This window comes from Exophiala xenobiotica (assembly GCF_000835505.1).
Source record: "Exophiala xenobiotica strain CBS 118157 unplaced genomic scaffold supercont1.1, whole genome shotgun sequence".
In the NCBI taxonomy this organism is placed as follows: domain Eukaryota; kingdom Fungi; phylum Ascomycota; class Eurotiomycetes; order Chaetothyriales; family Herpotrichiellaceae; genus Exophiala; species Exophiala xenobiotica.
Window position 1 is genome coordinate 1,160,563 of NW_013562494.1, and position 18,388 is coordinate 1,178,950.

Here is an 18,388-nt window from a genome sequence, read left to right on the forward strand (position 1 = left end):
GTCTAGCGAGATGAGGCCATTCAAGGCTGGTGAGGCTAGCACTGGCTGGGTACCGAGGCACCTAGAGGAAAGCTACTTCGCCCCCCGGAACTAGGATCCGGGGTTGCCTAAGCCTAAATAGTGCGCCTAGACCTGAAAATTGTTGTACACAGTACGGAGAACTGAGAACTGTAAAGGCGGTCAGGAAGCACCTTTTCACATGTTCCTGTCTTTCTGCTGATGGTGCCAATTTGATGACTTCATGACCTTCGACTGCAGCATCATCTACCCAACGAGTCAAGTACTATTACGAGTAGACAACCTCGCCAGCTACTCCGAGCCACTGAAACGTTTAGTAAGAAATTGAACTTGTGGTAATCACTCCCCCAAGGAGGTCAGCACGACTTCAAGTACCACGACATCCAGCCTTTGCAATTACAAGCACACACGAAACCAAATGCCAAAGCACAGCTGTCTGGGTGCCTGTTAACTTGTTAAGAGAACATGGAAGCAAATTTAGCGAGCTCAGCAAGCTCAGTCACATCTCTCACAGTCCCACAATCAACACCACGAAAAAGACCAGCCACGAAATCAAACGCTGAGCTCGCCAATGGCTGTCCGAACCCGACCACCACATTCACCGACCACAATATTGAAAAGCCTCAACTCACAGCCCTTCAACAACATGTTCTCTTCTGGGATCGTGACAGTGATGGCATCATCCACCCTATGGACGTCTACACTGGTTTCCGAGAGCTAGGCTTCAGCATCATCTTCTCAATTGGTTCCCTGCTCATTCCCATCTTCTTCTCCTACCCCACGACACTGGGACATAGTTGGTTACCTGATCCCTGGCTGCGTATATACGTTGGAAGCATCCACAAAGCCAAACATGGGTCTGACACCGGCGTTTTCGACCTTGATGGCCACTTCCACCAAGACAGATTTGACGGGATGTTCGACCGTTGGGACGAGGACAGATGTGCTGGGTTATCGGCGGATCAGATGTGGCGTATGTGGAAGAAGAATCGATGCGCCGCCGATGTCGCTGGGTGGAGCTTTGCGTTCATGGAGCTGTGGACGACGTGGTTGCTCCTCCAGAAGGACGGCCGTGTGTGGAAGGATGATCTCAAAGGTTGTTATGATGGGACATTGTTCTGGAAGATCAGCGAGGAGCAGAGTGGTGGAATCGGTCAGAATGGTTGGCAGAAGGGGTACGGTGTGAGGGACTTCTTCGACGGGCTATGGAGAGGTCGGACGTGGAGGAGTTGGGAACTGAAGAAGGATTGAATGAACTTGATGAGAGAATTGTCGAATCTCTCTTGATTGGGGTGTGCGATAGAGCGTAGCAATGTGAGTAAGTCAGGCATTCCACCCATGCACCCAGCTAGGTTCGCTCAACGTCCATCACTGGCTAACCAGGCCAGGCAAGGCATACCACAGCCTCGCCATGGCGTCCGGGGCGCCTTGTTCTCGTGTTCGCAAACTAAACCTCATCAAATCAAAATCTCAAGCTGGACTGTCGATGGCCCTGCTGACTTGATCGCTTTGTTCGTCTCTCAATGGTGACTGTTCCTGAAAGACTCAAAAGGAGTCGGCGAGAGTAGGTCCCGTCCTTCGTCATTGTACTCCCATCATCAGCTTCCGGGTGTTCAGCTTGCTGGACCGCCATGAATTCAAGACACAGCACTCCAACATGGGCTTCCTGCCTTAACGGCTTTTTCAGTATGGTCGCAATCTAAGCTCATCTGGGCTCAAGGCTGTGGTGTCGACAAGAAAAGGTAAGCTCTTCACTATCACTCTCAACAAGGTACATAAGCCACTGCTCAGTAGGTCAGCTATGGTACAGGTCAGTCGACGAAACTCGACAACCAACACCAATCACTCTTCAGATTCGTTCAACCATGCAAATCCCCAGCATGAGACTCTTTGCCGTTCTTGCCATTGCTCCAATACGATCTCTCTCATCTGTCGTGCCTACTGAGCTTCGCGGAACAACATACTATCTCGCGCCAGCACCGACACCCCCAATGAACCACCAGCTGTACCTCCCAACCATAATGACTGCCATTTCCCATTCTTCGACCAACCCATCCACCATTTTGGCCAGCACAACGGGACATTCCGCCAGAAATACAACATGGTCACCAACTTTTCCAAGCCAGGCGGACCGATCTTCTTCTATCAAGGCGAGGAGCAAACCTACCTTGACTGTATCGTGAGTTAACTTATACCCCTTTGCCAGACTACGCCATGTCTGCTTGCTCTCTTTCTCTTTTCTGAAACATGAAACATGAAACTTGAAAATCTAAAAGTTAAACGTCACAGGATACGAGCATTGCGTATACCTGGGCCAAGGACACCCACGGAATCGCTGTCACCCTCGAGCACCGCTACTTTGGCGAGAGTGCCCCTTTCGGAGCGAGCGACCCTACAAAGCAATGGAACGAATACGCATACCTGACACTGGACAACGTCATGGCCGACGGCGTCGCCTTCATGGACCATACCAAGCAGAACATCACCGGTGCGCAGGACGGCAAGGTCATAGTCCTCAGCGGTCCGTCCACGCCTTAACGCCACACCCACCTCTTGGGGTACACACATCTTTTCCCGAATCAATCGGTCAAACCACTGGGTTCTGACTCGGCTCCGGTAGGATCGTATGGCGGCTCCCTCTGCGACGGTGTACCGTCGGAACCATCCAGAAGCCATCTACGGTGCCATTGCATCCGTTCCGCCCGTCGAAGCCATCAGCAACAACTCACACTCCCAGAATTATTGGAACTGGAATATCTGAGTAAGTGCTGACATCCTTTCTCCTTTGTCCGGACGTCCACCGTCCCCTCAAGATGGAAAGTACTTTCAAAGAATCTAACCGGCCAACCTCTCCACCAGTTGAATAATGTCTACCAAGACCGATCTGCCCTGGCCTCCTCCAAGATCAAGAACGCCATCAGAACTTGGAGCAGCGCTTCGAATCCGGTGAGCAGCCCCACTCCCTCCGCAGGACAGGACAGGACACTTCCAGGGGGTTTTCCTGAGATGTACTCCGTAATTGCACCTGAAACTCAAACTGACCATGACCATGACCCATCCTGAGCGATAAAGCTGTCTCTCCAGCACCCGCCTTGCATGCCGTTCCAGAAGCGCAGGCGCACGAGGCCAAGCGCGATCATGCATGCGACGACACTCGAGAGGTACAACCGGAAGTATCTGCGGAATGTCGACGAGGCGAGTGCGTTCAACAGGCGTTCCGTGTCGCCCTGCCGTGTCAGGATCAGGAGTCGGTATCCCAGAGCGTAGCCGGAGATGACAAAGAACAAAGCGACCATTCCCCGACCTGCGAAGAGAAGATTCAAGATCGGTTGATGTTTTCAATCATTCTGATTGTTCGTCCCGAATATGTGGAAGATGAACACGTTGAAGGCCGCGTAGCCTCGAAGAGCGTCTAAGTAGGACGTTGGGCCGATATCCCTGTCGCGTAGTCCGCCGGGTCTGATGTATCGAGGCAGAGCCGTGATCAGCGCAGAATAGAGATGCTGTTTCCAAAGCGTCCGCCGGCTTGTAGGCTGCTTTTCAGGGTCTAGAGCCCATCTTGGAGTGTCGTTGTTGATGTCGCTACTCGTGGCGGCGGCGATCTCGACCTCGTCATTCTCCAGGTTTTGGAGCGCTACGTACTCAGCCATGCTTGTAGGCGGAGTCAACGTTTCGCGAGTCGACAGCTCGAAACCTGAACTCTGCGTAATGCAAACCTTTAAAGATGAAGGTTTGGAGTGGGGAGAAGCAAGAAACCCATGGAATTTTTGGAACTGGATATACTTCCTCAGGTAGTGTCCTACCGTGAATAGGGGCCGGTCTGGCAATCACCTTTGCCATACTCTCTCTGCAGCTAGTGAATTGCTTGCCATCGGTAGTTGCCCGGACTATTCATCTTGTCGCTAATACGCGCAATAATGTGCGCTGGGCGCGTCGGCGCTCCTGAAAGAGCACCGGTGCCAGAGTCTGTGCTGCCATGAGTGCTCAGGGTCAATCAAGCATCAGCTACATGTGGTGAGGCTGAATCGGGCAAGGACCCGACAGCTGCCACCTCACCGTAAGCGATGCCGTTCCTCCCGATGCTACGCGAAAGGTTGATTCTGCGGCTGGTGGGGAACCAAGATCCTGATCTGTTGGCACGTGTAAACCCGTTAGAGACCAGGTGGAGAACTGTGTTATTCATGGTTCGTATGAGAGCAGAACACAGAGCCAGCGAGCAGGAAAGTGCAATGAGATTTCGGAGTGTGTCAGAGTTCTAGGGATTCTCAGCACCCCTCGGATCAAAAGGTATGCGGTTAGCTTGTCCCCTGGGGCCCTCAGACCTTGGACAGAGATTCCTTGCCTCTCGTATTTCAAGACAGCATGGCAGGTATCAAGGGGCACGAGGGAATCGCATAAGGCCAGTGCTATTCTAGCATGAGGGGTTGAGAGGAGTGAGAAGAGGGAGAAGGGAGAAGTCGGTCAGGTCGTGGCAGGTTTGACTGTCTGTCACCAAAATTTGCCAAGCTTAGTCACGTGCAGTCCTGTGACCCTCGACCATGATGCCCCCATGATGCCCCCACTGCCCCTGAAAGTGAGATCACGTGCAAGATTTCACCACTTGACCGCCTTGCTTGAGATATCACTGTTCATTTCTTCTCATTCCTGAATAACCTCATAAAAATTGCAATGTCAGAAGAGAGTCGAACATCACTGCTCGCTAGACGCTCTCCCTAAGCAATGTCAACACCGACCATCTACTATGACAGCACTTAATGCAAACCTCCGAGAATGAAACGTCCACCCAGCTCCCTCACGCCTCACAGTCCTGATATACAAGTCGCGCCTGCGACTGCCGCCCTGTATCGTGCAATGAAAGCGTCGCGCCGCTGGTCGTAGCTCCGTCGCAGCTGTTGTTCTGAGTCCAGAGCTGTTTGCCGCTGCGAAGGTAGCCGCTTCGCAATGTCTTCGTCCGTTCTCAATCTCCGTCGGACCTCTCTGTCGTCTTGATAACGGAGATACTGGGCGTAACGGGCCTCGGATTCGCTCACTATGTGGTCCGGATCAGCTCTCGAACAGGGATAACTTTGAAGGGGCCGCTGCACCTGTAAGCTTCTCATTTCCAGTCCTCCTTTGCTTCCTACGGAGAATTTGCGACCATGACCGCCGAGTATGTGGGACGGAAGCCTCATCTTCATGTCCTGCTTGGGTCAGTGGATGGCGCACTGCAGCTGCATGCAGATTTACCTGTGTTAGGCACTATGAACTCAAAGTCTTCGAATGGACTTTCCAGGAACTCTTTGCTCCGAGATCTCGGCACCCAGCGGATGCAATGGAGATCGCACCGTACGTCAAACTCCTGCAAATCGAAGAAATCGTCCTTGTGTGCATTGAAGGCATCGAATACTTCTAGCGTTGCATTCCCCAACAGGATGTCCGATGTCAACCCTTCCATCACATAGAAGTCCCGAAGCTGTGTTGGTTGTCCGCCACTACCCATGGCGAACAGTACGCGGACGAACCCAGAAAGACGTGCAATTGAGCCATCGGCAAGTTCGACAAATTGACGTGCATGTCTTAGCTCCTGCAGTCTGAGGTTCGATCGTCGAAAGCACGATGCAAACATCAGATCCAGATCTGACCCAGTGTCTGGATTCGCTAGCATTAATTGATTCCCAACCTGACATGGCAGCCGCAGTCTTGGTAATTCCATATGCAGAATCCTTGGACTCAAGTTCCTGAAAACATTCATCCTCCGAAGGCGGTGATGGAATGTGGTCAGGCAACTTGTCTTTTCCAGGAATTGCTTGCCCACTATCAAAGGAACAACGACTTTTGGCAGGATCCAGAACTTGATGCTAGCCGTGTTCTGCGGTTCGTCACTGAATTGGCAATCGACAGTGGCATGGCCTGCCACTTCCATGCTCTTTCCAACGGCATTTTCGAAGCGAGGGGTTGTGCGGCGATCCGTTTGGACGTTCAAGTTGAGCTCCCTAGCGAGTGCTGCAGACATCACATTTTCTTGTGCTCCAGTGTCCGCCAGTGCAATTTGACTTTGGCCTTGCAGTTCCAGTTGTAGATGGCATCTGATTGATGTTCTGGAGGGTGTCCGGAAGCTATTAGCACTATCCGGTATGTCCTGTTGAAGATGTGCCTTGATATGTTTAGGATGTTCCTTTTCTACCCATTCCCTATGCAATGTATCAGCGGCTTGCCGGTCTGAATTGGACAGCTTATTTGTGGGACTAAGCTTCTCTCCCTCGATAACATCGAGAAGGGTCCCCAGTAAATATTTTTTAGAAAATTGTACAAAGCATCCTCGACTTGAAAGTCAAACCGTCCCCGTCCATATTGGAACAACCTCTGGCTGAATGGTCTTCAAATTCACATTTCCCCAAGCGCACTCTGGTGAAGGATGGCACTCTTTCCACCGGTCAGTCCTCAACATCATGCCGTATCTTCGGAGATCTTACTAGAGACATGTGCCCTTGCAATCTGTCAGGCGTGGAACCCGAATACCTGTGGCTCGAAGGATGGGTCGCGCGACCCTGGCGGATGGCCGACGCAAGCGAACAGATCGATCAGTCCTAAGGAGAGGCGAGGAGCTTTCAAGTGTCTTTGTCAGTCACTTCCGGTACACTGAAAGTGGTCTTGACGTCCCTGCATTCAAGTGCTGGACAACCAGTGTGGTGGACTGGCAATGAGAAAACCATCGGGAGGAGACAGAAACTGCAAGCTGACAACAAGAAGAAAGTCGTGTTTAGGCAGCAACGCAACACTGGGCTGTGCTCACTTCAGTATGAAGGAATCCAATGACAGCGGCGCGAGGAAGTTGGAAATGTTCACACAAGTTGAAACAGATCTTGGATTTGGTCTTCTACGCCTGTCAGAGTCTATTTGGTAATTTTCGCTCCTACCCTTCACGCGCCAAACATCTTCACCCGGTCCTCCAACGGCAGGTACGTCCTTTCGCGACTCCTCGTCAATCCCACCTTCGGCTGGCCAAAGACAAGCTGGCAGTGCAACTCCCAAGTCTCAGGCAGACTCCAAGTTTTCCTAACCTGATCCACGAAATCGGGCATGAAGTTATAATGCTGGGCATTACAACCTAGGCCCTCAAGCTCCAGGGCCGTCCACACGATGAACTGATGCATGCCGTTGGAATGTTGAGACCCTGTGATGGCTTGTCAGCGCGAAAACTTCACCACCTCCGAACTACGGGGAATGGCTTACACTCAGGAATGACATGCTGAATGCCAGGGTTCTTGCTCTTCAAGCCATCAAGAGCAGCCTGGTCTTCGAAGAACAGAATCGTTCCGTAGGATTCCTTGAAACCCTGGACTTTGGGCGCAAGAGCCAGATACGCTGGTTCTGGCATGGCCTTTTTAAGGCAGGCGTCGCCGATACCCCAGAGCTTCTCATGGTCCTGCTTCAACAGGATAACTGCGCGAGCGGACTGGACATTGAACGCGGATGGGGCGTGTTTGACTGTTGAGTTGACGATCTCGTGGATGCGAGAATCAGGGATGGGAGACTTGTTGGTGAGCGAGTAGCAAGAGATGCGGTTCTCGATGGCGGCGAAGAGATTATCGACTGAGGCCATGGTGGTGTTTTGAAGGGATTTAAGTTACTCGTGTCGAGAATTGCGAATGTTGATATATCAAGTTGGATTCCGCCTGGTTGATGCTGTTGCCGAACGAGTTGATCTTGCGCTTTTCAACAGGAGTCTTGCTGGCTTTAAGTATTCGAGACGAGACGAGACGCATACGTTGTATGAGTGGACGCCTGAAGCGCAGCTCCAGTGGCTTTCTGGTTAGCATCCCTCGAGGATACTACTCCATAGTTCCCGAGCAGAAGCATGTGCCTGGATTGGACCTGGGGCTAATCGTACTGAAGGCCCACCATGTTCCCCTTCGAGCACGGGGCCACAAGGTGGTCAACTGTAACTGGATGGTACGGCTCGGGAGAAGTCCCTACGAACCGTTTCTTGCTCCGTACCGACTTGCTGATAAGCATTGAACCCCGGCCGGTTGACACCCTTGACCGCCAGATCTTCCAGGGAGAACTTTTGCACGAAACGAAACGCGCATCCGGATCTTGCAACACGGGGGCCAACAATTATAATGGCCCGGCCTTTGCGTGGCCGTCCTAGAAAGAGATGAGGACGGACGGAGAGTGGGCTGACTACCTTAGGTTGAAGGCATCCGGCTCGGACGGTGGTCATCCTGGACCGTGAGCCGACTCACAGCCACTGACGTCGCCTTTTAAGGGCCACTTAGGCTTACATACAAGCTCTGCTAAGCTGTGCTAAGCTCTTCCTCTGCTGCAAGGGACTGACAAGAGACGGAGCGGATGACACAGCCTTTATTAAGCACTCTCGCACTCTACAGAGTACTAGTACTCGGTAATATGTCAAGCAATGAACATCGAGCTATACAAACGCAATCACTGTCCCAAATTTCCACCATAAGAAGAGAATCCAAGCCACACCTCCTTCCTCAGAACCCGCCTCTCAAAACGCCTTGTGACTCTGTGCCTCTTTCCCAGGCGGCGTAGGCTCCACATGTCGTGCGAACAACCTCCTGAAACCCTGAATCAGAACGACATCCGCGACAAGAGCCGGCCACTTAGCAAGGCTGGTGATGCTGAACCGTCGCACCCGGAAGACATAGTACAGCATGATGCAGGCGAAGACGTTGAAAAAGATGTAAGCGAACCCGATGCCAAAGTTCCGCCACCGCTCGCTGTAGTAAACATTGCTCGCGGCGAGGAACTGATCCGCAGACGTGAGCGGACAGTACTCGCAGCCACTCGTCGCACCGGGATTGTACAGCTGTCCCGGTGCCCCGGCCTGCAAGTACTCGGCCAGGTATTGTCGGCAGGTTTGACCCGACGGTGGATCGAATATGGCCAGTTCATTCCGCGCACACTCCACACGTCGGCCGTGTAGACCGGTGCTCGCCCAGCCGGAGATGAGATAGGTCATCGGACTCACGCGATCTATAAAAAAGGCAAGTCAGCAAAGGCCGTGAAGGCGGCAAAACACCATTAATGGCACGGGGCTGATAGCCAAAAACATACACATGAAGATCCAAAACCCGGGTAACGCTGTCGGCGATTGGAGCACGCCGTTGAACGTGAGCATCATGCTGAACAGGAGCGTGGCGATGTTTCCTGCTGTTTCGGCGTCCGGCATGGCTGCAATGATCATGTGGGCGAACGTGCTGGTGAAGATCATGAACTGAGCCACGAAAAGCAGCATCAATCCACGCGTCTGGTTCGACTGGTTCTTGCCGAAGACTGCAAAATACCAGGAAATCCACATCAAGACAGCGAGAGCGAGTTGATATGGAATCTCCACCGCGACGTTGGCGACAAGAAAGGCCACCCAAGAGTAGGCTTTGGACGGTCGTTCCCGAACCTCATAAAGCGACCTCTGGATGACGAAACGCGGCATAATTTGCTGGACCAGCGTGGAGAAAATACTGCAATGCAGCCATTAGTCACGGGATCGTGAATCAGGCAGAAATAGAGAGGACTTACGTGACAAGCATGAAGACTGCGAAAAGCGTATTTTGCAAGCCGGCCTGCGTGGCATTCTGCTTGTAGAAAGAGAAGCCAATGAACAACGCGGCCATGATGCCCAATATGAACCTGTTCCAGTGTTAGCTTTGACGGCGTCTCCATCGGAGCATGACGGGCTCTACTGACTTGCCAGTGATGTATGACGGTGTTCTCCAGTACTGCTGGAAAACACGAACGGTAACATAGTGAATCTGCGAGGTCAGCGGCATGGCAAATTCGGTGGCTGGACCATGATCAGCAACAGGTTCGGATCCCTTTGCTGCATGGATTCGATCGAGTTCGGCTTGAACCTCTCTGGCTTCGGGAGTCGTCTTCCAGACCTCGCTCCAGTCTCGGTCTGACTTCTTGCCACATATGTCTAGCATGTACTCGGCCGGATTGTCGTTCTCGTCGCATTTGGGAGCGCCGTTCCGTTCGAAATAGTCAAGCAGTACCTGTGAGTTGGGTCCGATGTCACCGAAGTAGATGGTCTTGCCCCCTCTCATGAGGAACAAAAGCCTGTCGAACTCCTGGAAGAGAATGGCCGATGGCTGATGGATGGTGCACAGTATAGCTTGTCCAGAGTCCGCGAGTTTCCGAAGGAATGCCACGATCGACCACGAGCTTTGAGAGTCCAGTCCAGAAGTAGGCTCGTCCAGGAAGATCAGAAGAGCCGGCTTCGCAGCGAGTTCGACACCAATCGTCAGCAATTTACGTTGTTCAACATTCAGACCCTCGCCCGGGTTACCGACAACCGCTTCACTGAAATCTTCCATGTTGAGCATTTGAATGACGTCCTCGACAAAAGCGTCTTTCTCTTGCTTCGGGACCGATTTTGGTTGTCGAAGATATGCAGAGAATCGAAGTGCTTCTCGGACAGTGGTGGTTTCAAGGTGCAAGTCTTGTTGTTGGACGTAGCCTGTCTTGCGTTGGAATGATGCATCCAATGGTTTGCCGTTTACGAGCTGCGAAAATCTTAGCTAAGGACTTGAGAAGTGATAGATATCGTTGGAAATCCTCACCATGTCGCCAGTCAAGACGCCAATGTTAGTCCTCTGTGCTAACGCATCAAGAAGCGTCGTTTTTCCGGCCCCTGATGTGCCCATCAAGGCTGTCAGGGTACCAGGCTTAACCCAACCGGATATACCATCAAGCAATCTTCGAGGCTCTCCCTTGATCTTGATGTCAAGGGTGACATTCCGCCAAGTAAAGACGTCCTTCTGCGGCGGAAGGGCATTGACATCTTCCTCCTGCTTTTCATCAACTCCATTGCCGGCCACCGTCGGCGCTTCGGCGTGATCGGGGGCCTCTTCATCTTTGCGCCCACCATTCTGGATGTAGGCAGGAACATGACCTCGTCGAAATACCAAGAACTCTGCGGTGGATGTCGAATCGGAGTTCAATTCGGTAGCAACGAAGTAGATGGCGTAGAAGAATATCATAAAAGCAAAGAGGAACCCCAGATTCCGCCAGATATGGCTGTAGGAATAGCCGTAAGATGACTTCACCCATGCATCGCCAGAGACATTGATCTGACCAGCAACAGCGCCTGAAACAGCACATTGAAAGTTGTTTCCTCGGCCGTAAGGAGGGACCAAGCTGCTCGCTGCACATGGGAATTCGCGACCGTGCACTTCGTTGACTATCAGAGCCTCATATGCATACGCGACCGGATTTATCTGTCGTTGATGCGTCAGAGGGTGGCTCCATCAACGACATTCAAGGTTGAAGAAGATAAGTCATGCTCGAGGATTCAGTAAACTTACCCAACTAGTCCATTTGAACCACGGACTGCACTTTGTTAGCTACCTGTACCGCTGTGGACGGGAGTAGGTAAGACGCAAGCCTGAATGGCACAGTCTTCCAACGAGGAGTATACATACTGCATATAAGTTCGCTGGATGGTGAACCCAGTGTAGATGACAATCCACAGCACCATGATGCCGGCAATTGCGAGAGCGGCCGAGATCGTTTTGGTGACAGCTGCAGTACATCTGAATATGGCTGACATTGTCAACATGGCCATAAAGTTGAATAGAAAGAAGATGAAGAATTGAGATGGTTCGGCCCTTAAACCTGCGAGGAAATACAATACAACGTTGAAAACGGTAGTGACGCAGAACTTGATCGGCAGATCAGCCAGGATTCCCGCAACAGCCTCGGTGAAGGGATGATAAAAGGCGTAGGACTTGTGCTTCGCAACGATCGGTCGTTGGGCATATAGCGTGTTGATCTCAACAATCGACTGCAGAGCACTAAGGAGCACCGCAAAGAAGAGGACAGCGCCTTTCGCAAAGAAGGATCCAGTGGAGAGCGGAGTGCCGAAATATACGGAACCAATAATCAAGGCTTGTGCGACTTGACTGAAGATGACGGCACTGCAACAGAAATAAGTCAGCATCATGAAGCCAATGGATAGTGAGTATATCTGAGCGCCCTCACATTGTTGAAGCTTTGTCATTCCACAGCCTCTGGTATGCTCGTTTCGTACACAAGCGGATTTGCATGGGTATACTGATAGTGTAAGATGATTGTGGACGAGTATGTTGCGCCTGCATTTCCTTGTGAGATTCTCGGAATGTGTCGAGGGCTTGCTTTCCGTCGGCGTTCACTTCCGCAGCGTGAGCAGATTCATCTTGGGTATACTTGTAGTTCGGGCTCTCGCGCCAATATTGTTCGAACTCTTCAGCTGTACGTGGCACTCGATTTTCGTAGCCTTCCCGAGGCTTTCTCTCACGAGGATTGGTGATCGAGGTCAGGAAATCTCCGGTCGTTTGTCGCGGCGGGCAATACCAGCCCATATCCTCAAAATACGCCTTCGCTTCGTCTGTGGGGCCGAAGTAGATTTGCTTGCCTTCATACAAGACAATTGCTTTATCGCACAAGTCATAGATAGCTTGGGATGCTTGGTCTGCAAAAGGTCAGAAGGCGGGGGGAAATGACGGTGGCAGAGCGCCTAGCTCGTGTGTAGCTGGCACAGCTCTTGGAAATACACCAGACTTACAAATGGCTATCAGAGACGTGAGGCCAGCAACATCTGCGCCTATTCGCAGGGAGCGGACGAACTCGAGTGCCGTCTGAGAGTCCAGTCCGCGGGTCGAATTATCCCATGCAGCTATCGGAGGTCCAGCGAGTGCCATCTCGGCAATACTGACACGCTTTCTCTCTCCGCCACTAACGCCTCGAACAAAATCATCTCCTACTTTGGTGTTGCGAGTGTGACCTGTTGAAAGCCACATCAGTAAGGGCGATCCAACGCAACAAATGGGCGACGGCAGATTTACTTAGACCGAATATGTTCATCATCACAGATGATATATGTTTGATCCATACCTTACGGGGGACGTTGAAGATGCGATTAGACGGTGTGCGGCAAGCGGCAGCAAACTCAACGGTCTCCCCAACCGTCAAATGAGGGAAACTATCACGTCGTTAGCACCGAAACGCTGTACCGTCAATTACCGAAGTACAAAAGCTCCTGCAGCACTGTTACGTGCTTTGGCGAGACTTACTGCCTTTCGTTCTCGGCGTTGTAGACAGCTTCACCCTTAAACTCCTTCAAGAACACTTCTTGCGGTATCCCACTGTATGTAATGCTGGAGTCTTTCGGAATGCTAAGGCCCTGGAGCTCTCCACAGATGGTCTTCAAAAAGGTAGAACATCCGCTTCCAGGTCTTCCTAGAACGATGAGCACTTCCCCACTGTCGACATGTCCATTGAAATTGCGTAGAATTTGCTTCTCTGGAGGATGGCTGAAGATTTCGCGCATACGAAAAGGTTGCATGAAGATCGAGCCCACAGTCTGCTGGAGCACTAGAGCGGCACCTTTGCCGGAGACGCTGAGGTTCTTGAACGTGAAGCCACTCCTTCGGTGCTTGACACCTTGCTGTTCGAGAAGTTGTGAGAATTTCCGCAACCAAAGAAAAAAGTTGAAGGACGGATGGTTGGGATCGAACTCTGGGGATTCTGGCGCCATTCCTGCGACTGTGTCTTGCCTCGAGAGACCCTCACTTGTGGTTGTACGGACAGCTTGGACCCCAGACAGCACTGAGGCCAGTCTTGCCAGCTCAGTCCGTGTGGCAGCATCGCCACGGTCAAACTGATAGTCGGCCTCATCCCGTGTTTTCCTAGTACGAATGGGCTCAAAGTGTTGATCTGGAGAACTCTCTTCGCTGCTTGTCGATGCTTGGTGGGAAAGAGCAGTATCGTCCACGGAGGCACGCTCAAAGGCGTGCTGCTGCTCTTGCTCGCCCTTGTTAGAAGTCATGGTACGAAAGGGCACAATACTGAAGACTTGAAGAAACAAGAAAGCAGATGTCCACAATGACACCACCTAGTCGAGGCCCGGGCAGAGCGAGCTAAGCGATACGAGTGCATCATGCCAAGCACATATATAAGGACACCAGCTTTGCGGGAGGCCTTAAAATGGGGTGATGAGGAACGAGATACGGATTAGGAGCCTGCCGATCGCAAGTCTAACGGAAACAAAAACAAATAGATCCTAGACATCCGAGCACGTTGGTGGTCGACCTATCAGGTGTAGATTGGGGTGATTTTACCTTCAGTGCCAGGGATTCCGCAAGTAAGAATGATTATCCTGCTGGTCCGTGAGCCGCTGACATGCACGTACAACCCCGGGTCGAACCAGTCGTGTCGAATTAGTCGTAAACACTGAAGACTCTCGTGTTGTTGACTTGGCAATAACCATACCCAGATGTTGCGAGGAAGCTCGATGCGAGCCATCACCAGACCACGGAGTCTTACATGCTTGGACTCGGCTTAGGAGTTCGCTTGGATACCAATCCACTGTCTTGGCACTACGCGGCGAAGAGCTGACCATTGAGGATCATGTCGACCATTTGCGAGAGAGGTCGGCGTGTGGGCGTGCATATCGGTCTGATCCAGAATGTTGAAGATCAGGGATCCGAGTACTCCGCAAAGAGTACCGGAGGCCTGCTAAAGGATTGACAAAGGATCCACGGATTGTACATTAGTTGTGACTAGTCCAATGCACATCAATGACTAAGTGCGTGACTAAGGAAGTTAATCCCAAGCATTCGCCAGCAAAGCCAAAGTACGCTTCATCGTATGCGTCGGAATAGGAGCAGACTGATTTGCTATCGGTCGGAGCACCCTCCGTCGAGGCGTGCTTGAGACACGGCGATCGAGGGTTTCATAGACACCAGTCGAGAAGGGATCGTTGACCATCAGGTGCCGGCCACTTTGGGCCATCCTTGAGCTGGATGTGTGGGAAGTCCGGTTCTCAGAATGTGAGGACAATAGCCAATGTTGCCCTAAATATTGTCTTAGAGATCGCTGGCTTTAGTTGTTCCCTGTGGGTGTCGTGTCCTCTGTGACTCCTTCATGAGAACACCGCAAAATGCAATAGTAGGCTGACTAATATGCCAAGACAAGAAGCACTCGGCTAACCTGCCTTGACTTTGCGATTGAAATGACTTCACTCTGCAGGCCGTTGTTTTTCTCCCCAGGAGTTCTTCTGCCCCTCCAAATCAAGATGATGAGATGTCTTTGCCTGGTCTTGGACTAGCAGAGCCGGAGGAGGTGTCCACCATCGAGATCAACCGCCATGACTTAGCTAAAGATTCAGAGTGGCGGTTCGAGGCCGCTGTGGGCAAGTACATCCAGGTCAAGGTATTACTGCGCCTTCGCTCCCTGTTGACTCCTACTAACTAATCTGCTCGTAGGTATTGACTGGAGCGGCCGAGCTCTTTGGCACCGAACTCGTCCCCGGAAACACCTACACCTTCACGGGGATCAAAGCCGCAATCTACACCTGGAATGGCTGTTCTTTCGAAGTCAGCGGTGATGCCCTGCAGAGCGAGTATACCGCCGAAGAAACGCCCATGAGCGAGTATATCAACGCCCATTTTGCGCTTGAGACACTGCGCGAACAAGCCAAAGCCACAGGACGAGAAGGACCTCGCGTTCTGATTCTAGGACCAGAGGATGCGGGGAAGAGCACACTCGCAAAGATCCTCACGGGCTACGCTTCACGATCAGCCCGGTCGCCAGTCGTGGTCAATTTAGACGTCAAGGAGGGAGTCATGAGCATACCGGGAACGCTGACCGCTACAGTGTTCAAAAGTATGATGGACATTGAAGAAGGATGGGGAACTGCACCCATGAGCGGTCCCAATGGTGCTATCCCCGTCAAGTTACCTCTGGTCTACTTCTATGGCAGCTCCAAACCAGAAGAGAAGGATGGAAAGGTCTACAGGGCTCAGATCAGCCGGCTAGCGCTCGCCGTTTCTGGTCGAATCGCTCAGGATCCTGAAGCGCGGGAGAGTGGTCTCATCATCGACACTCCAGGTACTCTCATTAGCACCAAAGACGGCGGTGTAGGCTATGGCATCATTCAAGACATTGTGGCCGAATTTGCCGTGACGGCGATTGTCTGCCTTGGCTCCGAGAGGCTATACAGCGACATGGTTAAGCGCTTTGACGGTCAGCCAACAGCTTCTCGGTCGACGGGCACGACCACATCACAGGCAACAATTTCGGTCATCAAGCTTGCCAAATCAGGAGGCTGTGTTGATCGTGACGAGGCATACATGCAGGCGTTCCGAGCGGCACAGGTCAAGACATATTTCTACGGCAACCCCCGTCTGAGCAACGGCATCTCCCTACAACCTCGGCAACAGCAGGTGGACTTTTCGACGATGACTGTCTGGAGGCGGATAGGCAGCACTCCCGATCCTACTTCTTCTTCCATGGGCGGGGCATATGAAGACGAAGAAACTTTTCTGCCTGGCGGCGGTATGGGCGATGAGACTATTTCAGATGGTGGTCCGTCCAAGGTGCCTCTTCCTGCCTCGCAGATCTATGAACGAATAACGGCACCGTATGCCGCGATTCGCAGCTCCATCCTAGCAGTTATGAACTGTGACCCGGAAGCTGAACAAGAGACCATCCGGGACAGCAGTGTGATGGGGTTCTTGTATGTCACAGATACCGACGAAGCAAGGGGGCGTATCAGTCTCCTTAGCCCTGTGGCTGGACGGGTGCCGAACCGTGCCATTGTCTGGGCAGGCTGGCCGGAGCCGATACTGGGCATGGACAGGTCGTGACCTGCGAGAAAATAGAGATTCAAAGATGCCGGAAAGGCAGGCGACATTTTGAATAGCAGCAGATGATCACAATAGCTGAGTGACTGATCAGATCAATTCATGGTACCTATAACATGATCGATTGTCCCAATACTTCCGTCTTTACTTTTGTCTCGCAGTCGTACAAAGTATCCATGTGTATATCCGAGTCTAGTCAATCAAGTCCTTCAATATGCGCAAGATGCTTTCGACACCCATAAGGACATTCCCATCCGGGCCGTGACCAGGCGTCCACGAGGCATGCGCAAAATCAATCAGCCTCACCTCATGCACTTTTGGGGGTACTTCATCGTCGTCGTCGTCGTCGTCGTCGTCGTGCTCGTACTCGGCTTCATCTCCATCTCGATCTTGACCATTTTCTTCGCCGTCGCCTTCTCCATCTACAATGTCGTTTTCTATCGGCACTTCCTGCTCCTCCTTCTGTTCCTGTTCGATGGCGACCTCGAGAGCCTCGTCGTCTCCTTCATACACCATCAACACACTGGCACTGTACATCCGACTCTCTTCGTTCTCCAACACGTACTGGATACTCTCCAATTCCCGAATCAGTCTCTGCACGATCACATGTGCGCGTTTCCGCCTGAACACCTTCTTCCCTGTGCTCGGGTCGTGGTGCACGCCACCCAGATATGTGGTGAACGCGTCGACGACGGTATGCTGACTGAACGACTGGCCATAGAACTTAGTGTATGATTTATAACCATTTTTGATCTGCACATGCGCCGGGTCTTCTTCTTCGTTTTTGTGAGGCTGATGCGCCGTATCTCCATCATCGTGGTGGTGGTGTCGAATCTTCATGCCCGCCACGCGGAAGCCTAGAGTGCCACTGGTCGTGCGGTTCGCGACCTCGTCGAGTTTCTGCCGCTTCGAAGGCGGAGCGTCGTCGGCCCAAAGTCGTGCTCCGAGCTTGACGTCCAGCACGTTCGGATGCTTGAAGCCGGCTGCCACATTCTCCAGCACAATGGCCAGGCCTGTAGATAACTTCTTGCCGCCCGAGGGCTTCCACGACACTCGCTTCGACAGCCCGGGCGCAGGGAGACTGGTGCCGTTCACTGCGCCGGTATTGATCGTGGAGTCAAGCAAGGGAGCGATGGCGTCTTGGTCTTCATGCTGGGATAGGGAGCCGATAAACGTGGGAATATGAGCTTGGAAGAGAGGGTGGTCTTTGGCGGACTCGTAGAAGTCGATCTCGGCTTGTGTGCATGGCTTGATGATCAGGGAGCCGGATGCATTAGAGCTGATTCCTTGACTGCACGAGACGAGTTAGTACACCATGGGATCAGCAAGGGATTTCAAAACACAAGAACTCACTGTCCTGCGGCACTGTGGTCGAATGCTACGAGCTCCGACTCTGCGGGCATCGCTGCCACTTTTTTGTTGGGTGGCACTGGTGTCGTCGCCATCTTGAACGGGTGTGGGATGGGTAGATGATTGCTCAAAGCAGTGGGAGAATTGTCAGGGTATAAATATGAAGAACATGTTTTCTACAAAGTGTTAGAAGGTAGGCCCTATCAAGGGCGCATTCCGCAGGATGGACGGGGAGAATCCTTGGAAATGGAGAGAATGATCGACGAGCTGAAACATGGAAGCAGTTACGGAGTCACTGGAGTCACTGGAGTCATCTCTTCCAGTAGCGAGTAACCTCTATCAGTAGTGGTTGGTGTAGGTTCGTGGGGCTGAATCCAGGTACAGCCTTGGCC

At 52.2% G+C, this 18,388-nt stretch overlaps 8 protein-coding genes across 9 annotated transcripts; 3 read left to right on the forward strand and 5 right to left on the reverse strand.

The window, feature by feature from the left end:
- Positions 1-194: 194 nt before the first annotated feature.
- On the forward strand, positions 195-1,352 carry PV05_00459 (uncharacterized protein). The gene has a single exon (XM_013465354.1). The coding sequence runs from the start codon at positions 484-486 to the stop codon at positions 1,267-1,269; it is 786 nt and encodes a 261-aa protein (XP_013320808.1). The 5' UTR covers positions 195-483; the 3' UTR covers positions 1,270-1,352.
- Positions 1,353-2,119: 767 nt separating this feature from the next.
- PV05_00460 (uncharacterized protein) lies at positions 2,120-2,556 on the forward strand (the record flags this gene model as incomplete). The annotated part of the gene is made up of 2 exons (XM_013465355.1): positions 2,120-2,197; positions 2,308-2,556. 2 exons carry the CDS (start codon positions 2,120-2,122, stop codon positions 2,554-2,556), a joined length of 327 nt encoding a protein of 108 aa, XP_013320809.1.
- A 604-nt stretch (positions 2,557-3,160) lies between these two features.
- Positions 3,161-3,668, reverse strand: PV05_00461 (uncharacterized protein; the record flags this gene model as incomplete). The annotated part of the gene is made up of 1 exon (XM_013465356.1): positions 3,161-3,668. The coding sequence occupies one exon, from the start codon at positions 3,666-3,668 to the stop codon at positions 3,357-3,359; it is 312 nt and encodes a 103-aa protein (XP_013320810.1). The 3' UTR covers positions 3,161-3,356.
- Positions 3,669-5,061: 1,393 nt separating this feature from the next.
- PV05_00462 (uncharacterized protein) lies at positions 5,062-6,010 on the reverse strand (the record flags this gene model as incomplete). Its single annotated transcript, XM_013465357.1, has 2 exons — positions 5,062-5,198; positions 5,245-6,010. The coding sequence occupies 2 exons, from the start codon at positions 6,008-6,010 to the stop codon at positions 5,062-5,064; spliced, it is 903 nt and encodes a 300-aa protein (XP_013320811.1).
- Positions 6,011-6,844: 834 nt separating this feature from the next.
- On the reverse strand, positions 6,845-7,840 carry PV05_00463 (uncharacterized protein). Its single transcript, XM_013465358.1, has 2 exons — positions 7,231-7,840; positions 6,845-7,171 (listed from the first exon to the last, which is right to left on the reverse strand). Exons 1-2 carry the CDS (start codon positions 7,598-7,600, stop codon positions 6,918-6,920), a joined length of 624 nt encoding a protein of 207 aa, XP_013320812.1. The 5' UTR covers positions 7,601-7,840; the 3' UTR covers positions 6,845-6,917.
- Positions 7,841-8,289: 449 nt separating this feature from the next.
- On the reverse strand, positions 8,290-13,929 carry PV05_00464. 2 transcript variants are annotated; one of them, XM_013465360.1, is made up of 11 exons: positions 13,074-13,929; positions 12,846-12,982; positions 12,566-12,784; positions 12,004-12,472; positions 11,445-11,939; positions 11,328-11,352; positions 10,584-11,240; positions 9,709-10,526; positions 9,541-9,651; positions 9,079-9,482; positions 8,290-8,997 (listed from the first exon to the last, which is right to left on the reverse strand). In XM_013465360.1, the coding sequence occupies exons 1-11, from the start codon at positions 13,826-13,828 to the stop codon at positions 8,510-8,512; spliced, it is 4,578 nt and encodes a 1,525-aa protein (XP_013320814.1). In that variant the 5' UTR covers positions 13,829-13,929; the 3' UTR covers positions 8,290-8,509. The 2 variants fall into 2 exon arrangements, with proteins under 2 accessions (XP_013320814.1, XP_013320813.1); XM_013465359.1 differs by having other exon boundaries at positions 8,290-9,482.
- Positions 13,930-14,929: 1,000 nt separating this feature from the next.
- On the forward strand, positions 14,930-16,776 carry PV05_00465 (uncharacterized protein). Its single transcript, XM_013465361.1, has 2 exons — positions 14,930-15,213; positions 15,267-16,776. Exons 1-2 carry the CDS (start codon positions 15,085-15,087, stop codon positions 16,647-16,649), a joined length of 1,512 nt encoding a protein of 503 aa, XP_013320815.1. The 5' UTR covers positions 14,930-15,084; the 3' UTR covers positions 16,650-16,776.
- PV05_00466 (uncharacterized protein) lies at positions 16,725-18,309 on the reverse strand. The gene is made up of 2 exons (XM_013465362.1): positions 18,000-18,309; positions 16,725-17,937 (listed from the first exon to the last, which is right to left on the reverse strand). Exons 1-2 carry the CDS (start codon positions 18,089-18,091, stop codon positions 16,839-16,841), a joined length of 1,191 nt encoding a protein of 396 aa, XP_013320816.1. The 5' UTR covers positions 18,092-18,309; the 3' UTR covers positions 16,725-16,838.
- Between the last annotated feature and the right edge of the window lie 79 nt (positions 18,310-18,388).